General features: G+C 41.0%; 1 protein-coding gene across 3 annotated transcripts in view; it reads left to right on the top strand.

Annotated features, from left to right (window-relative positions):
• grh (grainy head) overlaps window positions 1-20408 on the top strand; it is a 43023-nt gene that overhangs the window by 9254 nt on the left and 13361 nt on the right. Inside the window, exons 2-8 of one of the 3 annotated variants that reach the window (XM_032436007.2) lie at window positions 7003-7417; window positions 13967-14164; window positions 14254-14820; window positions 15185-15408; window positions 15504-15666; window positions 18983-19094; window positions 19576-19670. In XM_032436007.2, coding sequence (XP_032291898.1) covers window positions 7003-7417; window positions 13967-14164; window positions 14254-14820; window positions 15185-15408; window positions 15504-15666; window positions 18983-19094; window positions 19576-19670 — 1774 coding nt within the window. Of the gene's footprint in view, window positions 1-6990; window positions 7418-13966; window positions 14165-14253; window positions 14821-15184; window positions 15409-15503; window positions 15667-18982; window positions 19095-19575; window positions 19671-20408 lie in introns of all 3 variants that reach the window. The other 2 variants (XM_032436006.2, XM_032436009.2) reach the window with 2 other exon arrangements.

The raw sequence follows: 20408 nt of genomic DNA, 5'->3' as shown, positions 1-20408 counted from the left end.
ACAGGCCAAAGGATTTGTTGTTTTATTAATAACAGCGCGAGGGGGGTTGAAAATAAATGTTACCTGGTCGATGCCAGATAATTATGCAAATGCAAATGCCGTCTACTGCCCAGAAGGGGTTGCTATCCGCTCAAGGCGAGTGTCCTATGCGCCGGACACGGTTAAAAGGACGGCAAGCCGATTGAGACAGCGAACCCCCCGGACCCGACCAGTAGAAGAAAGAGGTGCGATGTCCAACGTTGAGAAACAATGACAATAACAACAAATGCCGCAACGCGCATCCATTCGACCGTATCAAATGCTAAGCATATGCCAAGAATGGCCCATGTGAATCAGAGTCGTGTATCCTTGTGTGAATCCTTCATGTCTCGCATTGCTGCTAGCTGAAAGCATTATGCAAATCAGCTCATTGTGCGCCTTTACGGAAAAAAGGACGCTGTCCGAGCTGCCGGCTATTGTCTGCGCGCCAACTCCTTGCACGGGCCTTGCCACAAATATCAATTATGATCTAACGGTCGCGTCTCAGGATGCGACTCGACCAGCCGCAGCAGCAGCTGCATTTACCGGTTTCTTTTTTCTTTGCGCTGGGCACCTTGCCCACATCGCCTGGTCGGGCCTGCCCCTGGGCTGGCACTTCCCAGGCTCGATACCACAGCGGCCAGCCTCCGGTACGGCCCCTTTTGAAGCTTTCAGGTGTTAATGCGCTGCATGTGCTTGCACAGGGTTGCCGCAGCGCGCGCTTAGGGTTGCCCCTACCATACATGTCATACAGCCAAAATCAAGAAATGTGTTTTTTTTTTTTTGCACTACTTGTTGCTTGCCCCACCCGTCGTGAGCTGCTAATGAAGTGTTTGCCTAATCACAGGCTCTGGCAACAAACTTAAATGTCGAACAGAGCAAAAAAAAAAAAGCTATGGGAAATGCGTAATTAGAGTGGACCACTTGCAGGGATCGTTCCTGCTCGGGCGCCGCCTTGGCTCAAGTGTTAATAAAGCCCGAAGAAAGAGTTGACGGCGGCTTTTGTTGCTTTAATTGTTGTTGCTTTTGCTGTTGTTGTTTCTGGAATTTTAACAGCATTCGTCTAATGGCGCTAATAGCGCTAAATGAATCAATTTTTTTGTTGCCCCAACGTCGCGTTCACTGATTGAAACAAAACAAAAAAAAAAAGCTCAAAAGCTGCCGCAAAGAGTTACAGCTCACACACACACACACACGCACACACACGCACACACGCGTGTCTGGCCAAAAAAAAAACCAAATTGGTTATGTAAATAAATGCTAATGGGGTTCGCTCGACTGGCAAACTGCACGCACATGAACGCCGACTGCGCCCCGCTGCCTTTTGTAGCCTTTGTCCTAATACGTGCCCCTCCCCCCACCTCCCCATCATACATGATACCCCACAACCTTCTACAATCCTCGCCAGACGCAGCGCCAGCAGCTACAGCCTGGACGCACAGCAGCAGCAACATCCTCATCAGCCTCATCATCAGCAGCAGCAGCAGCATCATCATCAACAGGAGCAGCAGCATCATGCGCACTACTATGAGCCGGCCAAGCATGATGCACTGCAGCCGCAGTCGCATGCTGAGCTGCAACAGCTGCCGCTGACCGCCGCCGGGCTCATGCAATCGGTGGCCGCCGAGATACAGCTGAGCGAACAGCAGCCCACGCCGCCGCCGCCCACAGCTGCCAGCGAATGCGCCGCCAACCCAGATGCAGCTCAAGCTTATGCTGTCTACAGCTACTACAGAGATGAGCAGCAGCAGCAGCAGCAGCAGGAGCACAGCACCAGACAGCAGCAGCAGCTCGTGTGGAGGTAAGTTGCCGCCGGTTGCTGCTCCCCTGCCCACCCCTCTGTCCCCTTCGTTGTGTGTGTTCCTTTGTCTTCGTGGAAATCTGCGTCGGCACGTAGCCAGCGGCGCTTCCGAAAATCGAGTTATGAAATGTGCTTCTGTGCTGGTTTTTTTTTCATCTTCTTCTTCTTCTTCTGCTCTTCTGTTCGCTTTGAGCGTGCGGCGTTCTTTATGCCCGATATGCCCTAACGCCGCGGGTCCCTTGACTGTGCCAAACGCTTTGAACGTGGCCAGGCTAAAACGCTGCTTAAAGCCGGGTTAACACGTTTATCAGCTGCTTGTGAGTTATTGCTAGCAGGAGCTGTCCAAAAAAGCCAGTTATTCGGCTTTTATTGAGGCACAAGTATCGAAGGTCTTAGTTAGATCATGAAAGGAAGATCTTTGTATAAGCCCTTGCTCTTAATTCTACATTTATTTGTAGCTCTGTTTTATGAAAAGATTATATTGCTTCCCTTTATAAGCTCGAGCTGGCTAACTGGGCCAGTTGTTCAGATAATCGAAGTACAAGAATTGAAGCCTTAGGTGAGAGCATGAAGCTCTGGGCCTTTCTCTATATTCAACAGTCCTTTTCATAGTCAATCAAAATGGTTTTGCTTTATTTACTCGAGCATGAATCGAAGTCTTAGCCTGAAACAGGACATTTTTCTGAATATAAATCTTGTAAGCTTGATGCTAGATCTCGAGGTCTCTCGGGCAGTGCTTTGTATTTTTGTTGTATTTTATTTTATTTAATTTGTATTATTATTTAATTATTTTTTTTTTTTTTTTAGATATATTTGTTTGTAAGCTCTTGTAAGGCAATTTAGATGCTTTCCCCTATTTACATATTTTTCACATTTCTTCATCAATCGCATTCGAATTCGGAATTCCCAGTTTCGCATCCAAAACACGGCCACATATTATTGTCTACTTGTTATCCCCTTGATTTCTTAATATTCCATTATGATTTCATACAAACTAAGCTTGCTTTCTTGAGCTCTTCAAAGTGCTTCACATTCGCCTTGGAATACTTTCCTTTGGTATTCGCTTGTCCTCCATGGTCACATTGTCCACACTTCCCTTAACATTCTTGATTTGCATTTTGCTGAAAAGGCAACGGATTTTCTTTGCTGTCAAATTGTTTTCATGTGCAGCCACTTTTTGCCAGTCCTCCTTGTCTCCTACTGTGCTCCCTAGTCACATTATTCCCTCACTTTCGCTCAGATTGCGTTTCTCATACACATAAGAGACTAATCTCTCAAGATCCAGAATATATATACTTGACTCAATCGGAGCAAAAAGTATATACATTCTTGATCAAGTTTATGCAAATCTATTCGTTCAGTTTGAAGGATCATAAGACTTTGCATAGATCCGGTTTATTGTATAGAATTCCCGATAATGATATTTTAATTTCTTATACGAAAAACTCTTTCGACTTGTCTACTAAGTTATATGGAATCTATTCGAGTAATCGCTCGAAGATTTAGTTGCAGTGTACTTTTAAAGACATCTAGATCAAATGAAATGGAACAACTTAAAAGTACGAATCGTTCGTAAAAGAACTTTTTGTATGGAAATGATATTTGCTACGGCAAACGGAAAACTTTTCATCATAAAAGGGTATTTGAAATGCGTCATGCTGCAGGGCTAGCCGTGCTCTTGTTCTTGTTTTATATAAAGTTCAGGCTAAGCCTGTTGAAATTGTAACGGGCAGGCGAAACGGTGAGCACCGCTAAGGGGGCATGGAAAAGGTCGTTGCGGCAGTTGCGGCAGTTGGCTTAGAAACACAATTAAAAGACAGTTCTTTAAAGCGTTTTCCCTTCGGCTCGCATCTAATAAATGTTTTTCTACGTGATGTACACGAACTGACCCTAAAAAAAGAAAAATAAAAAAAAAAACCAAACACAACGGGCGAAAAGCTGGCACACACACAAAATAAACATATCGCATTACGAAAAAATGTTCTTTTAATAGCGAAAAATGTTCCGCAGAACATAAAAAAAAAAAAAAAACGAAAACCAAGAAGACAACAACTAAGAGGTTCTAGTCGGGAGCTTCCGACTAGGGCATACCCTGAACCCTCTTCTTCCAACATCAAATGCATATATATATTCTATTTTAGAAGCTATCTGTCAAGTCTAGCTCCTATTATTTACCAAAATTTCCAAAAAAAAACAGAATATCGATATCGATATTTTTATCGATTGCTTGGAAGCTGAGTAAGTTATCGATTATCGAAAACAAACTCGATCTGTGCGGGAACTAGGAGCACCTACATCTAAAATTTCATGGCTAGATCGACTCGGCTATTGATGCTGATCAAGAATATATATGATTTATGGGATCGGAAATGCTTTCTTCTGCCTGTTACATGCATTTGGATTTTGCACAAATACAATATACCCTTATACCAATTTTTAATGGGTTCAGGGTATAAAAAAAAAAACAAATTGTGGCCATGTCCAAGCGCGGCCTTAACCTCACGTTAAGTGACATTTGTCCGCGGAATTCGGGTGAAATCGGGCACGACGGGCGCCTTTTTTTCTTTGTTTTTGTTTTTTTTTTTTTTTTTACCGTGTCGACCAGCCAAAGTATCTAGATACAAATGTATCTCGCAATCGTTGAGCTTTGCACAAAACGGCAGCTGCTCGACGTAGAAATTGCGACATTTGTTCTCATTTTTCTCTTGTTGTCGTTTATTTTTTGGTCATTTGTTTTTTTTATTATTGTTTGTTTCTCGAAAAATAAAAAATAAATAAAAGGATTGTGAAAAGTTTAGCGTTAAGTTGGAGCCATTGGCATGTAACACGGGCAATTTGAGGCCTAAAGAGTTCATGGAAATTCTGTAAGCAACAAAAGATATTACAAATCTTTTCATTAAGCTCATTTAAAATAAATTTTGATACGATCTGTGCTTATGTCTGGGCTTCATATTGATATCTAGCTAGATCTAGCTAGCTTCTGGCTGACAGGCTCAATAGTTAGCTAGATCTAGCTGCCTCTAGGCTGACCCGCTATATATCAAGCTAGATTTAGCTGCCTTCTGGCTGTCACGCGATCCGCCCTTCTATAGATATGGCTATACAGATAAATATCAATGGAGATTTATATAAATATGCATTTAATCTTAAAGCTTCACTCGATCCGAGCTTATGAATATGCAGTTAGGTATTGAGAGAAAATGCTTGTATAAATCTATAGATACCCTGTTGAAATAATAATAAACGATTACTGACTTGAACACTTTGTCAAAGTCGATTTACGCTTAAAAAGATCGAAAATTTCAAATTCAAGAAATTTGAGGCTTAAAGCAAGTTACTCTGCTTATCTTGAACTTGAAGCCAGTAGCAAAGCGTATTTTGAACTTAAACCAAGTAAAGCTTACAAAATCTGAAATCAATTAGCGTAGCTTACTTGATTTAAGCTTCAGAGATCTTCAACTTGAATTAAGTGGCTAGACCTACTTGTTTCAAGTTTGAGAAATCTTAAGCCGAAATCAAACAACTTAGCTTACTTGATACAAGGAAGCTTAAATTGAGTAACTAGGCCTATCTTGAACTTAAATCTCTCTTTTTTAAGCTAGCATCAAATAACTGGGCTAACTTGATCTAAGTGTGAGAAATCTTCAAAACAGGCTTACTTGATTCAAGTAAAAAATTTCCGATATAAATTTCTTGCCATGTAACTTAGATAAGGTACTTTAAGTACCTTCCACTCGTTGCAAAATATTGTTTTAATAAACAAATAAAAGGTCGTAAATAAGTTATTTATTAAATAATAAATTAAACAAATTCAAAACAAATATCAAAACAAAGCTGAGACCTAAAGCGGAATAAAATTCATTCAAGATCGAAAATTTCACTTTACAAATGAAAAACAAATAACGACTGCGACTAAGTCCAATTTATTGTTAAAACCAAGCCAGTTTTGGCTTGAAACAAGTTTTTATTAAGCCATCGAGCTGCTGAAATTATGAATCACCCTTTTTTTTTTATTATTTTGTCAAAGCTCATCAATGCGAATTATTTGCTGCAGAGAGATTTTATTGAGAGCAGAATCTGTTGTAAAATCATTTAGTTAGTTTCTTGTTTTAAGTTAAGCTTGAACTTAATACACGTTTGAGTACACTTCATAAAAGTTGCTCATTAAAAAAAAATTGCAATTTTATTAGCTTAAATGTTGAAATTTTTGCTTAAACAATTGACGTCATAATTTCGTGAAGAATCACAACAAGTTCTTTGCGCTGATTTTGAGCATAAATTTTCTTGCCCAATTTTGGGCTGTGACCTTGACAAAAGCTGCGTGTGAGTGTAGAGGAGAGGGGGGGGTGTGTGTGGAGTACGGGAAAAACCCAGCACAATAACAAAAACAAAGCAATAAATAAATAAAGCATTTGTCATTGATTTGAAACATTTTGCGGCCTTTTACCCCGCAAGAGAGAGAGAGCGAGAGAGAGAAAACGGCTTGTGATTATTTTCATTGAATGCAATTTGTTTTTATTGTGCAGATATTTGTTGTTGTTGCTGTTGTTGCTGTTGTTGTTGTTGTCGTAGCTGGCCAAAAGCTGTATTTTTTTTTGTATTCATCGAGCCGCTGGACTCGCACTCGCTCGAGCTGCAGCTGGAATCTGGTTTGCTTTTTCGCAGTTGTTGTCGCTGCTCCTATTTGGCTGTGTGTGTCGTGCGTGTGTGTGTGTGTGTGTGTGTGTGTGTGTGTGTGTTTGAGTCGATTGGCCAGTTGGTAACAGGTCCAGCCACAGCTTGAGCTGCAGCTACAGGTGTAGTTGTTGCTGTTGCTGGCAAATTAGGCGCAGCCAACGGATTAGCTATTGAAAATTTGCAATTGCTGCATATTTTGCGCTCTTGATTGTCAGTTTCTGATTGGGATTTGGTTTTGAATTGGACTCGTTCTGTGTACCGTTAGGCGCTGGCGACAATCTCGTGGGTGTATGTTAATTGTTAAGCAATTAAGTAATTAAGTTAGTTAAGTAATTAAGCACTTAAATTAGGCAAACAATTTATAAACTTTGTACTCATGCAACGCGCTCTCTCTCTCTCACTCTCACTCTCTTTGTCTCTCTATCTCTGTTGCTCTCTAACTTTTGCTATCTCTGTCGCTCTGGCATTTCCTTCCTCTTGTTGTCTTTTTGCAGCAATGCGAGCAGCGCCGGCAAACTGAATGGCCAGACCACACCTATCGATGTCTCTGGCCTATCGCAAAATGAAATTCAAGGCTTTCTGCTTGGTTCACACCCCTCATCTTCGTCCGCCACAACCGGCGTGGTCTCCACAACAACAATCTCAAATCAACAGCAGCAACATCAGCAGCAGCAGCAGCAGCAGCAGCAGCAACAGCAGCAGCATCAACAGCAGCAGCAGCCGCCACATCCCAGCGACATTGTAACCATAACCACCGCGGGCGTGGGGAGCGCGGGCTCAATTGTCTCCGCTGCAGTGCAGCAGCAGCAGCAGCAGCAGCAGCAGCTGCTGAGCATCAAGCGTGAGCCCGAAGATTTGAGCAAGGATCCCAAGAACGGCAGCCTGGGCGCCTCGGCAAATGGTTCGGTCATAACGCAGAAGGTAGGAAAAGTTAATGTCAAAATTAAAAACTACAAAAATAGCAAGTCTTACGTATTTAACGCTTTAATGGACACGCACGCAAAACCAAAAAAAAAAAACCCAAAAAAAAAAGAAAACAGGGTATTAAAACGAAAAACAGCAAAATCCAATTAGAAATTAGTTTCGTATGGGCAGCTGCGCCAGCGCAGGCGTCGCAGCGCATCCTGCGCACGCTCTACTTTGTTTGTCTCAATTAATATGCGAGTTTTTTGCTTATGTTGTTGTTGTTGTTGTTTTTGTTGCGGTTTTTATGTGTCGCCGCTGCTTCTCTAAGACCTGCAATTGGTCTGTCGGCTGTGTGTGTGTGTGCGAGCAATGAGTATTTGTGGCTGCAGCCAATACGAATCAACGTCGTTGCCGTTGTTGTTGTTGCTGTCGTTCGTCGCTCGTCGTCGTTCTATTGACGCAAAAGCAATGAGACAACAACAACAACAACAGCAACTGGAGGCAGGCAGGCAGGCAGCTAGCAACAACAACAACAACAACAACAGCAGCCGTCGCTCAGTTTGCATTCGAGCAACTGTTATACACCCAACTTGTTATACACGATCAACGCTACGTCGCTGCTCACACGTGTGTGCGTGTGTGTGTGTGTGCGTGCCTGTGTGATTTGTATATTGCGCTCGCTCGCACGCACGCATGCTGCGCATAAGAGCAGCTCGCTTGCGCTTAGACTCAGTTGCCTGCCATGCTGCTGGTCGGTTCGAGTTGCATGTTGCATGTTCGATGCCTGCCTGATGTGCTTTTATCAATTGCATGCAAAAACAAAAACAACGGCAGCTAATAAATTTAAGAAAAGAAAAAACGAAAAACCCAAGTCGTAATTAAAGCGCTTTTTCTTGCACAACAACAAGTGCTGGGAAATTGCGCGACTGACAACAACAACAACAACAAGAACAAAGATAACAACATAAGCCAAAGGCGACAAAAGTTAAGTGCGCACTTCCGGCCCACTGTTGCGTTCTTCCTTCGTTCGATCCGCTCGCGAATCAATGAAAACTATTTTTTAATGCCGCGCAGCGCTGCTTGTAACGCCCTGTCCGGCCGCAGCGCATGTCAGAATATGCGACAGCCGCAGAGATTCCAACCATTTTGAACTGATATGCGTGCGCCTGTGTGTGTATGTGTGTGTGTGTGTGTGTGTGTGTGTGTACGCTGGTCCAACTGGCCGACGCAACGCCGCTGACGTCTGTCTGCGCGCGCTTGTGTGTGTGCGCATGTGTGCGTGTTCGTTCAGGTAGCGCCGCCGTCGCAGCCGCCGCCGACGTTGTCATACGTGGAATCGGTCAGTCAGTCGTATCACGCTGTCGGAGTAGGATCGTTTCTGCGATTCGTCTGATTTTTGAGCGGACGCGTATGCTTCTCCTGCGCGTAAAATCTTGTAATGCGAGCGCAGCAAACAAAAACAACAAAAACAACAACAACGTGTTAAAGTGTATTATATATTGTTCAGATTCAGTGATCAGTGTCATTAAACCAAAATCGACACGCCCCCTTACCCCTCTCCCTGCGCAAATAATACTGTAACATATGTAAGTGTGTGTGTGTGTGTGTGTGTGCGCCCGAATTCGATATGCTGCTATTTTGCATATTGTGTTATGATATATATATACGTATATGATATATGATATGTGATATAGTGCCGCTTGATTGGAATGTGGGCGCCCAGTTGCCCAGTTAGCTAATGCAACAAATATATACATATATAAATTAAATTTACAAAAAAAACACCTGCAATCAAAATGCAAACGTGCGCCCAAAACGAAACAAAAGAAACAACAAATAACAAATGCAACACAAATTGAGCAAACGCGCGCAAAAGACAAACAAACAACAACAACAACAGCAACAACAACAACAACAACAGCAACAAGCTGCGTGTGGGCGTGCAGCAGCAGCAGCAGCAGCTGAGCCGCAACGCGTTGCCTTTCAACACCCACGCGCGGCGAACAAGTTTGTGCTCTAAGTCTTTTGTTTGGCGCGCGAGAACACAGCAGCAACAGCAGCAGCAGCAGCAGCAACAACAACGGCACTTAACAGTTTGTTGTTGCTTTTTGACGCTTTTTGCAGATGAGAGTGGGCTTTTAGTGTGCGTGTGTGTGTGCGTGTGTGCGTGTGTGTGTGTGTGTAGCAGCAGCAAAATTCATTGAGCAAAATTTGTGCAGCACTATTTAATTGGCTTGTTTTGTTTGAATTTCTTGTTGTCATTGTTGTTCTGGTTGTTATTGCCCATATGTATCTATATATACATATATGTATATACATTTGTCTGTGCAATTTGCATTGCACTCTAATTTATATTTTATTATTCGCATTGCCTGTTAATTATTCGCAATATTTGTCTTAGACTTCGATTTGCATAACACGCGTCGCCTAGAGTTATAAAGTCGAAAGGTTTATATACAAATCGTATAACAAATCGCTTGACTAATTTATGCCACAGAATTTAAATTAAAAAACCCAAACAAAAACAACAACAACAACACACACTGAACAAATGACATAATGAAAAAAAAAAAATGGGTATATATATGATGGATGAAAAATTGATATTGCAATTTATTGCAACTCTAGACCGGAAAGTGTAATCGTTAGCCAATAACAAAAAACTCAACAACAAAATACAAATGGTGTCAATAAACCGCCTGCTGTTAAACTAATTGTAAAAATTGCTCAGAACGCCCAAGCCTTGTTTAACGAGAGCTATCGATAAATGTTTAACTTAGAGATAAATACTGCAACAAAGTAGCTGTAATTAAGTGTTCGTCTTAACAGTAACCAGATTTAACTAAAATTAACTCAAAGCCCACAAAAAAGACTTTCAATAAAAGCCAGCAGTTTTATCGATAACAGCTTTGGCTCAATGTTTCAAAAACTAAGCAAAGGCAAAAGCTTGAACTTGACAGAAATCGATATATATTTAACGTAGTAGGAAGTCAAGCCAATAAAGTTATTAGAATACCAAAAGTACGGCTAAAGGCGCTATCGATAAATTATCGATAACAGGTTTTTTGCTGGTTAAAGTAGTCGAAAGAGGCTACTGATTAATTATAGCCTATATTTATTGAGTTTAACTTTAAATACAAGAGCTACATCGCACACATATTGCATTTTCATTAATCGATAGACAAGACAAACGTGTTATCGATAGGCTTTTAATTGTATTTCGTTTTAAATTAACCACAAAGAAGTTTATAATTTGGAGACATCCTTTAGGAAATATCTCCTCTATAGATAGATAATAGGGACAGTCATAAATTAAATTGATTTTTTTTTGAAAATGTTATCGATAAATCAGATAGAAAAAAGCAAGCAACTTTCTGAGACGTCAAAGCCTTACTCAACTGAACTTCAACCTTTATATTTAGTTGCTTAGCTTAAACTTGGTAGCTAACTAACTTAATTGAAGCCCAAACGAAACCGACCAAAAGCCCCGCAACGTTACTTGAGAAAAATCCCAAAAATAAATGACAAAAAACAAAACTATTCAAAAACATATCTTATAATAATAATAATAGTAATAATATTATAATTTTAATATTGTTAATAATTTCTGTATGTATTATTGTTTTGCCTTGGTTTATTTCCGAGAATTAACGATATGCATAAAACGGCCAAGCTGAATAGATTCTTGACAAACGAACGAGTAGTAGAAAAAAAAAGTTTCACTTTTTATCAACCCAAAGGCATTAAAATAGTTAATTGGCTTTATTTAAATTCTTTGTGTGTGTGTGCGTGTGTGTGTGTTTTTTTTTCACTCATTTTTTGTTGTTGTTGCTGTTGTTTTTTATTTCTTCCTCATACATAAATATATGCCAGAGAGACGCGTTTAGCATAATTCTAAAACTTAGTTTAATATGGACATCTACGGTATAGATATTTCAGTTGTGTGTGTGTGTGTGTGCGTGTGTGTGTGTGGCATATGCAAAGCGCGCTGTTTTATAATAGCACAAGCTAACGAACAATTCCTAAAGACACGCACCAAAAAAAAAAATGAGAAAAAAAAAAACCGAAAATCGAAAAATACAAAATATCTGTCGGATCGTTGGCTCAGCTTCACTAGCCAAGGCCTTTTCTGACGTTGCACGTTGAAGTTTTTTGTTTTTTTTTTTTGTTTTTTGTTTTTTTCAAAATGCAAATTGATTTTTATGAACAAATTTAATTAGCTCGCAGCTAGAATCCGTGGCAGAGCAGCCCAACGCGCGCCGCACACCTGCCCAAAAGCCAAAAGTCAAAAAATTGTTGAAATATTTTCAAATTAAACATTTTCATGATTTGCGCGCTCAATCGAAGCTGCCAAGTAATTGTGGAAAACAATACTAAACTAAATTGTTGTTGAAATTTTCGATTCTTTGTCGTGGCTCGCTTTGGGCCCGGCCAATTGGCCATGTGGCTGTTGACGTCTTTTGATTTCACTTTCTTTTGGCGGCTGCGTGAAACACTCATCAACCGAAAGAAAGAAAAAATGTTAATTTAGATGCTTGGACGCGCCAGCTAAACAGGGCGTGGCACCTGCCGGCCAGCAGCTAACCCAATGTATCTTGTATCTGTATCTCTTAGCTGTATCTGTATCTGTATCTGTATCTTGGCGTATTACCTCATTTAGCGCGCGCGTCAACAGCGTCGAAAAACGTTTGACATTTTGGTGCGATCAATAAAATACAAATAAATAATAAAAAAAAATAAGCAATGCTAATTAACATATGCACACACACACACATATATATATATATTTATATATATATACGCATACATAAATATGTATAATTATATACCATCTAGCATCTGTGTATAAGTTATATGGACTGTGTTGTTTTTTTTTTCTCGCATTTTAATTGGTTTCTTTCCACTCGACGACAACCGACGACTGTTTCGATTTTTATAGCATTTATCTCTTGCTCTTGCTGTTGTTGTTTTTTGTTTATATTTTATTTTATAAACTGTACTTATTGCTGCCTGTGGCTGTTGTATTTATGAATCAGCTCAGGCAATATACAAAAGTCAAGCTCAAAAAAAAAAAAAAAAAATAAAAGAACTCAACGCACGAGACGCGCTCTTTTGTCAACCATGGTCCGTTTTGACCTTCCGCGTTCACAATCAGTTATCAATCAACCAACATAAACATTGACCACCAGCAGTTGTTGTTGTTGTTGTCTATTTTGTGCGTGTGTGCGATCAATCAATGTAATTCCCCAAACAAATCATATGCTGAACCAATTCGAAGCATTATTATTATATTATTATTATTTGTGCCGGCTTGTAGAATTTGGATTGCGCGCGCTCTACGTCTTGGCTTCGTATAAAGATCTCTGATCTATGCAAGATCAGTTGCCAAAAGATCTCTGCGAGAGTTGAGCTCAACTTCCAAAAGATCTCTGCGAGAATTGAGCTCTCTCTCGCTCTCTCTGATCTTTTAGAGATCAGCCTCAAAAAGGTCTCTGATCTGATCTCTGATCAATTTAGCCTCGATCTATAAAAAAATATCAGCACAACATGGTCTCCAATGAAGGTCTCGTTGTTATCCAAACATTCTTCCTGACAGTTTACTTCTGAAGGTCTCTCTGATCTATTAAAGATCAGTCTCAGCGCTCAGTCTTGACTTCGTTCGAGTTAAGTTCTTGAAAAATTGCGTCTGTGCTCATTTGTTAACTCTAGAAATATGAATATGCATGGATACATGGCTCATCACGATCTTCGTTTGTCTAAATCTTCATTTAATTTAACCCATAAAAGCCTTTGATCTGGCTGAGATCATTTATCAAGAGCATTTAATAAAGGTTTCGGTTTTATTGGAGATCACTTCAAAGAGGCCTGAGATCAATCTAAAAACTGTCGCTGATCTACATAGATAATTTATTAAAGCCATTAATTGGAGATCAGTTCGAAAAGGCCTGAATTCCACCTTCCAAAGTAACTAAAACCGTTCACTGATCACGCCGAGAGCACTCAGGCTTTTTCTAGAGGCTCTGCCCAAAGATCTAAATGAGATCGGACAATCTTTAAAAGAACCATTTGCTAGAAATCAGTGGGAAAATCAATCAATCAATCGATCAATCTATACTCCTTCTTCAAACGTAGCTAAAACTCGCCTCCGATCACGCGAAGATCAGTCAGACTTCCTCTGAAGGCCCTGCCTAAGGAACTATGCGAGATCAGAGTGTCTTTATAAGATCTCTGAGCTACACGAATTAACTTAAGTTGAGATTTAAACGAGATCAGTTACATGAAGCATTTATTAGAGATCAGTTGGGAAAGACTCGCGATCAATCTGAATTCTATCTTCAAATGTAGCTTAGACAGGCATCCGATCACGCAAAGATCCAAGGAGTCGCACACTCTATAATAAGCTATTATAAGCCACAGCTATGCCAATCTAATCGAATCTAACAAATCAGATAAGAGACAAAACCTGAGTTGAGTTCGTAATAGCCTAAAAATAGATCTTAAGTTCCAAAGTTGCAACAGTTGAACGAAACAGAAACCAACACAAATCCAAACGAAAATTCACAGATATTGGGCGTGGATGCAGCTAGAACCGAAGCTGAGGCAACTGCAACTGCAACTGCAACTGCAACTGCATTCGAAATAGGCAATAAAACAGCAGCAACAACAACTGCAACTACCGCAACTGCAACTAGTCCCGCCAGAGCGACAGCGACAGATCTAGAGATGTATGCTACCACGGGCGGCACACAGATTTATCTACAGGTGAGTGAGCGAGCGGAGCAGAGCGTATGAAAGAGATAGAGAGAGAGAGAAAGAGAGAAAGAGAGAGACTGACCTGAACTCCTGCACAGACCTCACACCAGCAGAGCAGCAATGGCGCCAACACACAGCAGAGCACACTGCAAGCGCAAAGTCCCAGTCCCGGGCCATATATCACAACGGACAGCTATGGCATGTATACGGCGAGCAGGCTGCCGCCCGGCCCACCGCCCGCCACCACATTCATAACGGAGCCCTATTATCGTGAATATTTTGCACCTGACGGCCAAGGTGGCTATGTGCCAGCGGGCACAGCGCGCAGTCTCTACGGCGAGGATGTATCCGTTACGGCGGCCACGCAGCCGCAGCCCGTGGGTGGCGTCTATGAGGCGCGCTTCAGCAGCAATGCGCCCACCACCACCACAGTGCTAACCAGCAGCAATGCACACCACCACAGTCAACAGCAGCAGCAGCAGCAGCAACAGCAGCAGCAGCAGCAGCAACAGCAACAGCAGCAGGAACAGTCGGGCAAAAGCGGCGGCACCCCACTATATGCCAAGGCTATAACGGCGGCGGGTCTGACCGTGGACTTGCCCAGTCCCGATTCGGGCATTGGCACGGATGCCATAACGCCGCGGGATCAGAATCACATACAGCAGGTATACACACACACACAAACACAGGCAAAGCTGCCAAGCAGCTAGCTGCATATTCATAGCGAGTAAAATGTAACGAGTAGCGAGTAAATTGTAACGAGTAGCGAGTAGCGCAGTGCGTGTCGTGTCCATTAAAACGTTTAGAACCTAGACTTAAAACTACTTATACAAATAAAACACTAAACTTTTAGCGAGTAACGAGTAGCGAGTGACGAGCAACGAGTAACGAGTAGCGAGTAACGAGTAGCCACATAAAGTGCGTGACGTGTCCATTAAAACCTAAACTTAAGCCTAATTCTATTTACCTAAACGAATCAATATCATTTCGATTTTTTAACCAAGCCAATTTATACCCAATCTTTTGCAGTCCTTCGACTATACGGAACTGTGTCAGCCGGGCACCCTGATCGATGCCAATGGCAGCATACCCGTTTCGGTGAACAGCATACAGCAGCGCACCGTGGTGCATGGCAGTCAGAATAGTCCAACCACATCGCTGGTGGATACCAGCACAAATGGCTCGACACGTTCGCGACCCTGGCACGATTTCGGGCGCCAAAATGATGCTGACAAAATACAAATACCAAAAATGTAAGTCAAACGGCAACGAATTAACCAAATTAACTAACTGTTACTATATTGCTTTCCTGTATTTGATTTTTTTTTTTATATATATATTTGTTTAGCTTCACAAATGTGGGCTTTCGCTATAATCTGGAGAGCCCGATCAGCTCGTCGCAGCGGCGCGAAGACGATCGCATCACCTACATCAATAAGGGTCAGTTCTATGGCATAACGCTGGAGTATGTGCACGATGCGGATAAGCCAATCAAGAATACAACAGTTAAGGTAAGTCCTATTGATTGTGGAGCTGCCTGATCCTGCTACCAGTTCTTGTTGTTGTTGTTGCTGTTGTCAACACCCAGTTCAAACCCTTTTCATCCTGCGATTTGTCAGCTGTGAGTCCTGGCGTTGCCGCGAGCAGAGCTCAGAATGTCAGAATGCCCGGGCGCTAATCAAGTTTGGCAGCACTCGCCACCCTTTGCTCAATTGCACACAGACACACAGGCACGCACACACAAGGACACGCATATCCTGCTTAAGGCTCTGCTCTGATCTCGTCTTCATATGCATATCCCGATGATAAATGATAAATGATACGCCAAGGCGCTGCCTTTATGAGAATTTGAATATGCCGCTCAATGCAAATTGTGAGCCTTTCATCACACAGACACACCAACTCGCACACACAGTCGCTCTCTCGCCCATGTTTATTCAGGACTACATGGTTATTTTTTCCTAGTTGTGCACAATACACATCAACATCATCAATCAGATAAGCTTAAATGACGTCTGCTCCTCGACTCGACTGCTACTGGAAAATGCAAATTGTAAACTGAACCCGTTGAGTTTTAGAAGAATGACAATCAAAGTTACAGTTCAAAATGGGAAGTGCCAACTTGGGTAGTTCAAAGGAAGTGGGAGGGGGGAGAGTAGAAAAAGTTGTGAATGTGGAAGTGCCAACGGTTCGCTAAGTAAACAACAATTGAGTTTTGAGTTCTGCGTCTCGACAATCTAGGCCCTGAAATTGGAACTGTCTTTCAAATGTTATTTGCATACGTAAATAAAAAGCTGCGACAAATTAATGGGAAAAAAAGTTGAAAAAAAACAAGAGTAAAAAACTTCTTTTAAGGCCCAAGGATCTTGAGTTCAAGGAATTATACTAAATAAACAGAAAGGAAATTAATGAATATTTTGAAAAATTACACAAGATTTTTGGGTTAAATAAAAAAAAAGTCACGAGTATTTCCTGAATTTTAGGAACTACAGTTCACAGCATAAATAGAAAGAAAATTAATGAATATTTTGAAAGGTCCAAAGGAATTTCAAAGAAAATAAATATCCTAAAGCTGGCCAAAATTTATATAGAAATCCAAAAAATCTTCAGTCTTAAACAAATAAAAGTCACAACGATCTTTACTTTAAATTAATTAAAAAGGCCTACGAATTATGATTGCCCGAATTTGAAGATTTTGAATTCAATTCAATTAAATGAACATGAATTTAAATATCTGAAGGATCTTAAGCTAAAACGGAAAGATGTGCGAAATTTTTGTGAAGAGCAAAAAGAAATAATTGAAATTGTTCTTGAAACTTTTTAAAGATCTTAAGTATTCCGAGAGATCTTGAAATAAGTTGACAGTTTGCTTAAAAGAAAAACTTCCCAAGAATTCCAAATATGATTCATGATCTTGATAAAACATTTCACAAATAAAACATGAATATCTCATGAGAAAACATGTTAAAAGAAAAAGAAAACGAGTTCTTAGAGATCCTGGAAACATGAATATCTTAATATAAAAGCAAATATTTACTGCAATGCTTTGAAATTCGTAGGATCGTAAGTTGCTGAATCTAAAAGATAAAACTATAAAATAGTTCTGGCAGATTTAGAGCTTTAGAGAACATCTGGCGACTTAAAAGAATATCTATATAAAATACTTCTGTTAGATCTTAAAGAACTCGAGCTCTAGCGACCATCTGGTGACTGTCTTGACTACCCCTACCTTTGAATTTTCCATAGTTCTGGCTACCCCTGCTAATTGTGTTTTATGAAGTGCCGCAGCGTCTCGTATTACCATAAAAGTGCAATAATTTTTGCGCAAGAGTCGCTAGAAAAAAGTGTCAAAATGAATTTACGAGCTTATTTGTTTAACCCTCTCGCCCTTTTTCGGGCTGGCAGCAAACATTCCATAAAAAAAAGACAAAGCACATTTAAGTGTAACTCAAGAAACTACAGAATCGACGAGGAAAAAGTAACCCAAAGAAAAATCAAAGCAACGCATTTGCATAGACGTGTCCATTTCCATATCCATTTCCCAAATGCCTAACGGTGAAAAACTTACCAAAAATCAAAAAAAAAAAAATACTTGGTATAATTTACGAGCTGATTAGCCCATGAATATTTACGATATATAAAACACAGAGGCCGAACAAAAAAAAAAAAATTAAAATGCTGGTAGAAAACTAAAGATTGAAGAAAAAGGCGCACAAAATACACAAAAATATTTATGCCGAGTAATCGGTAGATGCAAAGATCTTCTAGACAGGGCGGTAAACGGGGGGTAGTCGGGGTTAGCGGCAAAGGGGTTGCAATTTGGCAAAGGGGTTTCCTCGGGTTCCTACGTCTATCTGTGCGCTTCCTTTTGCGCTGTCAACGTAATTATTCAAAATGTGAAAAAACACGTAAATGATGCATACAAAATGCAAATATCTCTGGGAACGGACGCGTCTCAGATACGAATACGCTCGGGATACTCAGATACAAATGTGTGTTAGATATTTTTCTGCTAAATCGAGTTAGTCCTTTTTTCATTTTTTTGTTTTCATTATTGTTGCGTTTTCTGTTTCTAATCCTTTTGACTTTGTTGGGTGCGAGCAATAGATCGACATGGGCCAACAAAACATGTGTCACAACGCGTATATGTCAAGCGGGCTGGCCCTAAAGAACGACTGACAGATACCCTGTTCAAAGTTAGAGAGTTTAATGTTCTGGGTGTAATTTTCAGAAAGTGAGGGAGAGAGCTAGAGCAGAGAAAGGAAAAGCTCACATATAATTAGCCGCAAAAGGAGTAACAACAGGCATATACCCTGTAAATAGCTTGAGAGTGAAATGCAAAGAGCATAATTGTCAGAGAGCCTTGATAACACGAGTCTTATTAGTATCATATATGCGGAAAACTTTCTCGAACTCTTTTTTATTGTTTTCCAATAAGTTTACAACAAATCGGATGTCTGTTAAATATATATATTTAACACGTTCACACATCCCAGATGTTGGTTAATATATTTGAATTATTTTATAACTTAAACATAAACAATTAATCGGAGTTATCTAGCATTTGGCTCTTTCTATGCGCACTTGTTTCTCAGTCTTGAAACTTTGCAGGCATTATATATGGGATAGCTATATCATATAGCTGCTATAGGAACGATTAGTTTCTATTGAAAATATCCTATAACTATAACGGATGGCATGAGTCCCAGCCTACAACAGGAACCAATAACAATACGCGAATATATCAAACAACTCTTTTATAATTCTCATCATTTAATAATTCTTTGATTTAATTGTTATTCTTTTTCGGTTTTTTTACATTTGCAGAGTGTGATCATGCTAATGTTTCGCGAGGAGAAGAGTCCCGAGGACGAGATAAAGGCCTGGCAATTCTGGCACAGTCGTCAGCATTCCGTGAAGCAAAGAATCTTGGATGCAGGTGCGTACGAGTTGAAGCGACAAGCGCTACCGGGTTGTGTATAGAATATCCAGATCGTAAATTGTTGCTTTTTATTGAACGGTTGATGGGCAGGGGGGAGGTACAGAAGGGAACATGCAACATGCAGCCCGAGTTATGACATTGATAAACGCGCAATGCGTTCGGGTTTTGTTTGATTGTAGATAATCTTGGCTAGTTCGCTGGCTGCCTGTGCCCCTTTGCATGTCCCCGTCCTCCCCCTCTCTCTAACCACTTCTCCCCGTCTCTCTCTCTCTCTCTCTCAGTGTTGCTGCATCCTGTTGCACGCTTGCCCCATCAAACATAACTCATTAGGCACTTGTCACAGAAAATTTTCCTTAATTGTTAATACAAACGATACGATGCGACTCCCCCCCCCCCCCACGCTCCCCTCTAAACAACACCCTCCTCTCTTTGAAGTGTTTCTCATACATTTTTCTTGATTTTGTTTTTGTTGTTGCAGATACAAAGAACTCGGTTGGTCTTGTTGGCTGCATCGAGGAAGTGTCGCACAATGCCATCGCCGTCTATTGGAATCCGCTCGAGAGCTCTGCCAAGGTAAGTGCCAAGCACCTGTGAACTCTGTGCGCACATCCCCATCCCCATCCCGCCTCCTTAGCGCTAACTGTTGTGGTCTCCATTTTGTATGGGGCCGAGCGCCGCCTCAATTAAAAAAACAACAACAAAAATACATTTTATGAACGAGACGGCAAATAAATGAAACGCTCTCTGTGTGTGTGTGTGTGTGTGTGTGTGTGTGTGTGTGAGTGTGTGTGTAAGAATTAATTTGTGATTTATTTTCAATTGCAGCGTACAACGCAAATTATTCAACGCGCGTCGCACAGTCGCCTCTTGTTGTTGCCATCTCTGTCGCACGTTTGGGCCGCAAAACTCTTGCCGTCTCGCTCTCGCCTTTGTTGTTGTTATTTTGTAAAGAATAATTTATGCATTTATTTATTTATGACACTTAGTTTTTTAATCACCTGCCTCGACCAATTTCAGTCTCGTTTGCGCTCGCTAGCTCTCCCCCTCTCTCTATCCCTCTCTCTCCCTCTCTCTCTCTCTCTCTCTCCCTCTCTCTTTCCCTCCTTCTGTTCGTTTTTTATTGCCAAAGCTTTGGCTTTAAGCCCGAGCTGGCCGCGCGTTTAATTTAGCAATTATCAGCAATTTTAATCGCCACAAATATTTGCAATTCTATTGAGCGAATCAAGCGCCATGCGCCGTCCTCCGATTACGTATACGCCAACACTCCTCCCTCCACCCTCCCCCCTCTCCCCTCTTCACTGCTGCAGCACC

Source organism: Drosophila virilis, chromosome 5, assembly GCF_030788295.1.
Source record: "Drosophila virilis strain 15010-1051.87 chromosome 5, Dvir_AGI_RSII-ME, whole genome shotgun sequence".
NCBI lineage: Eukaryota > Metazoa > Arthropoda > Insecta > Diptera > Drosophilidae > Drosophila > Drosophila virilis.
The sequence above is the reverse complement of the archived record's forward strand: the minus strand, read 5'-3'. Positions and strand labels throughout refer to the sequence as shown.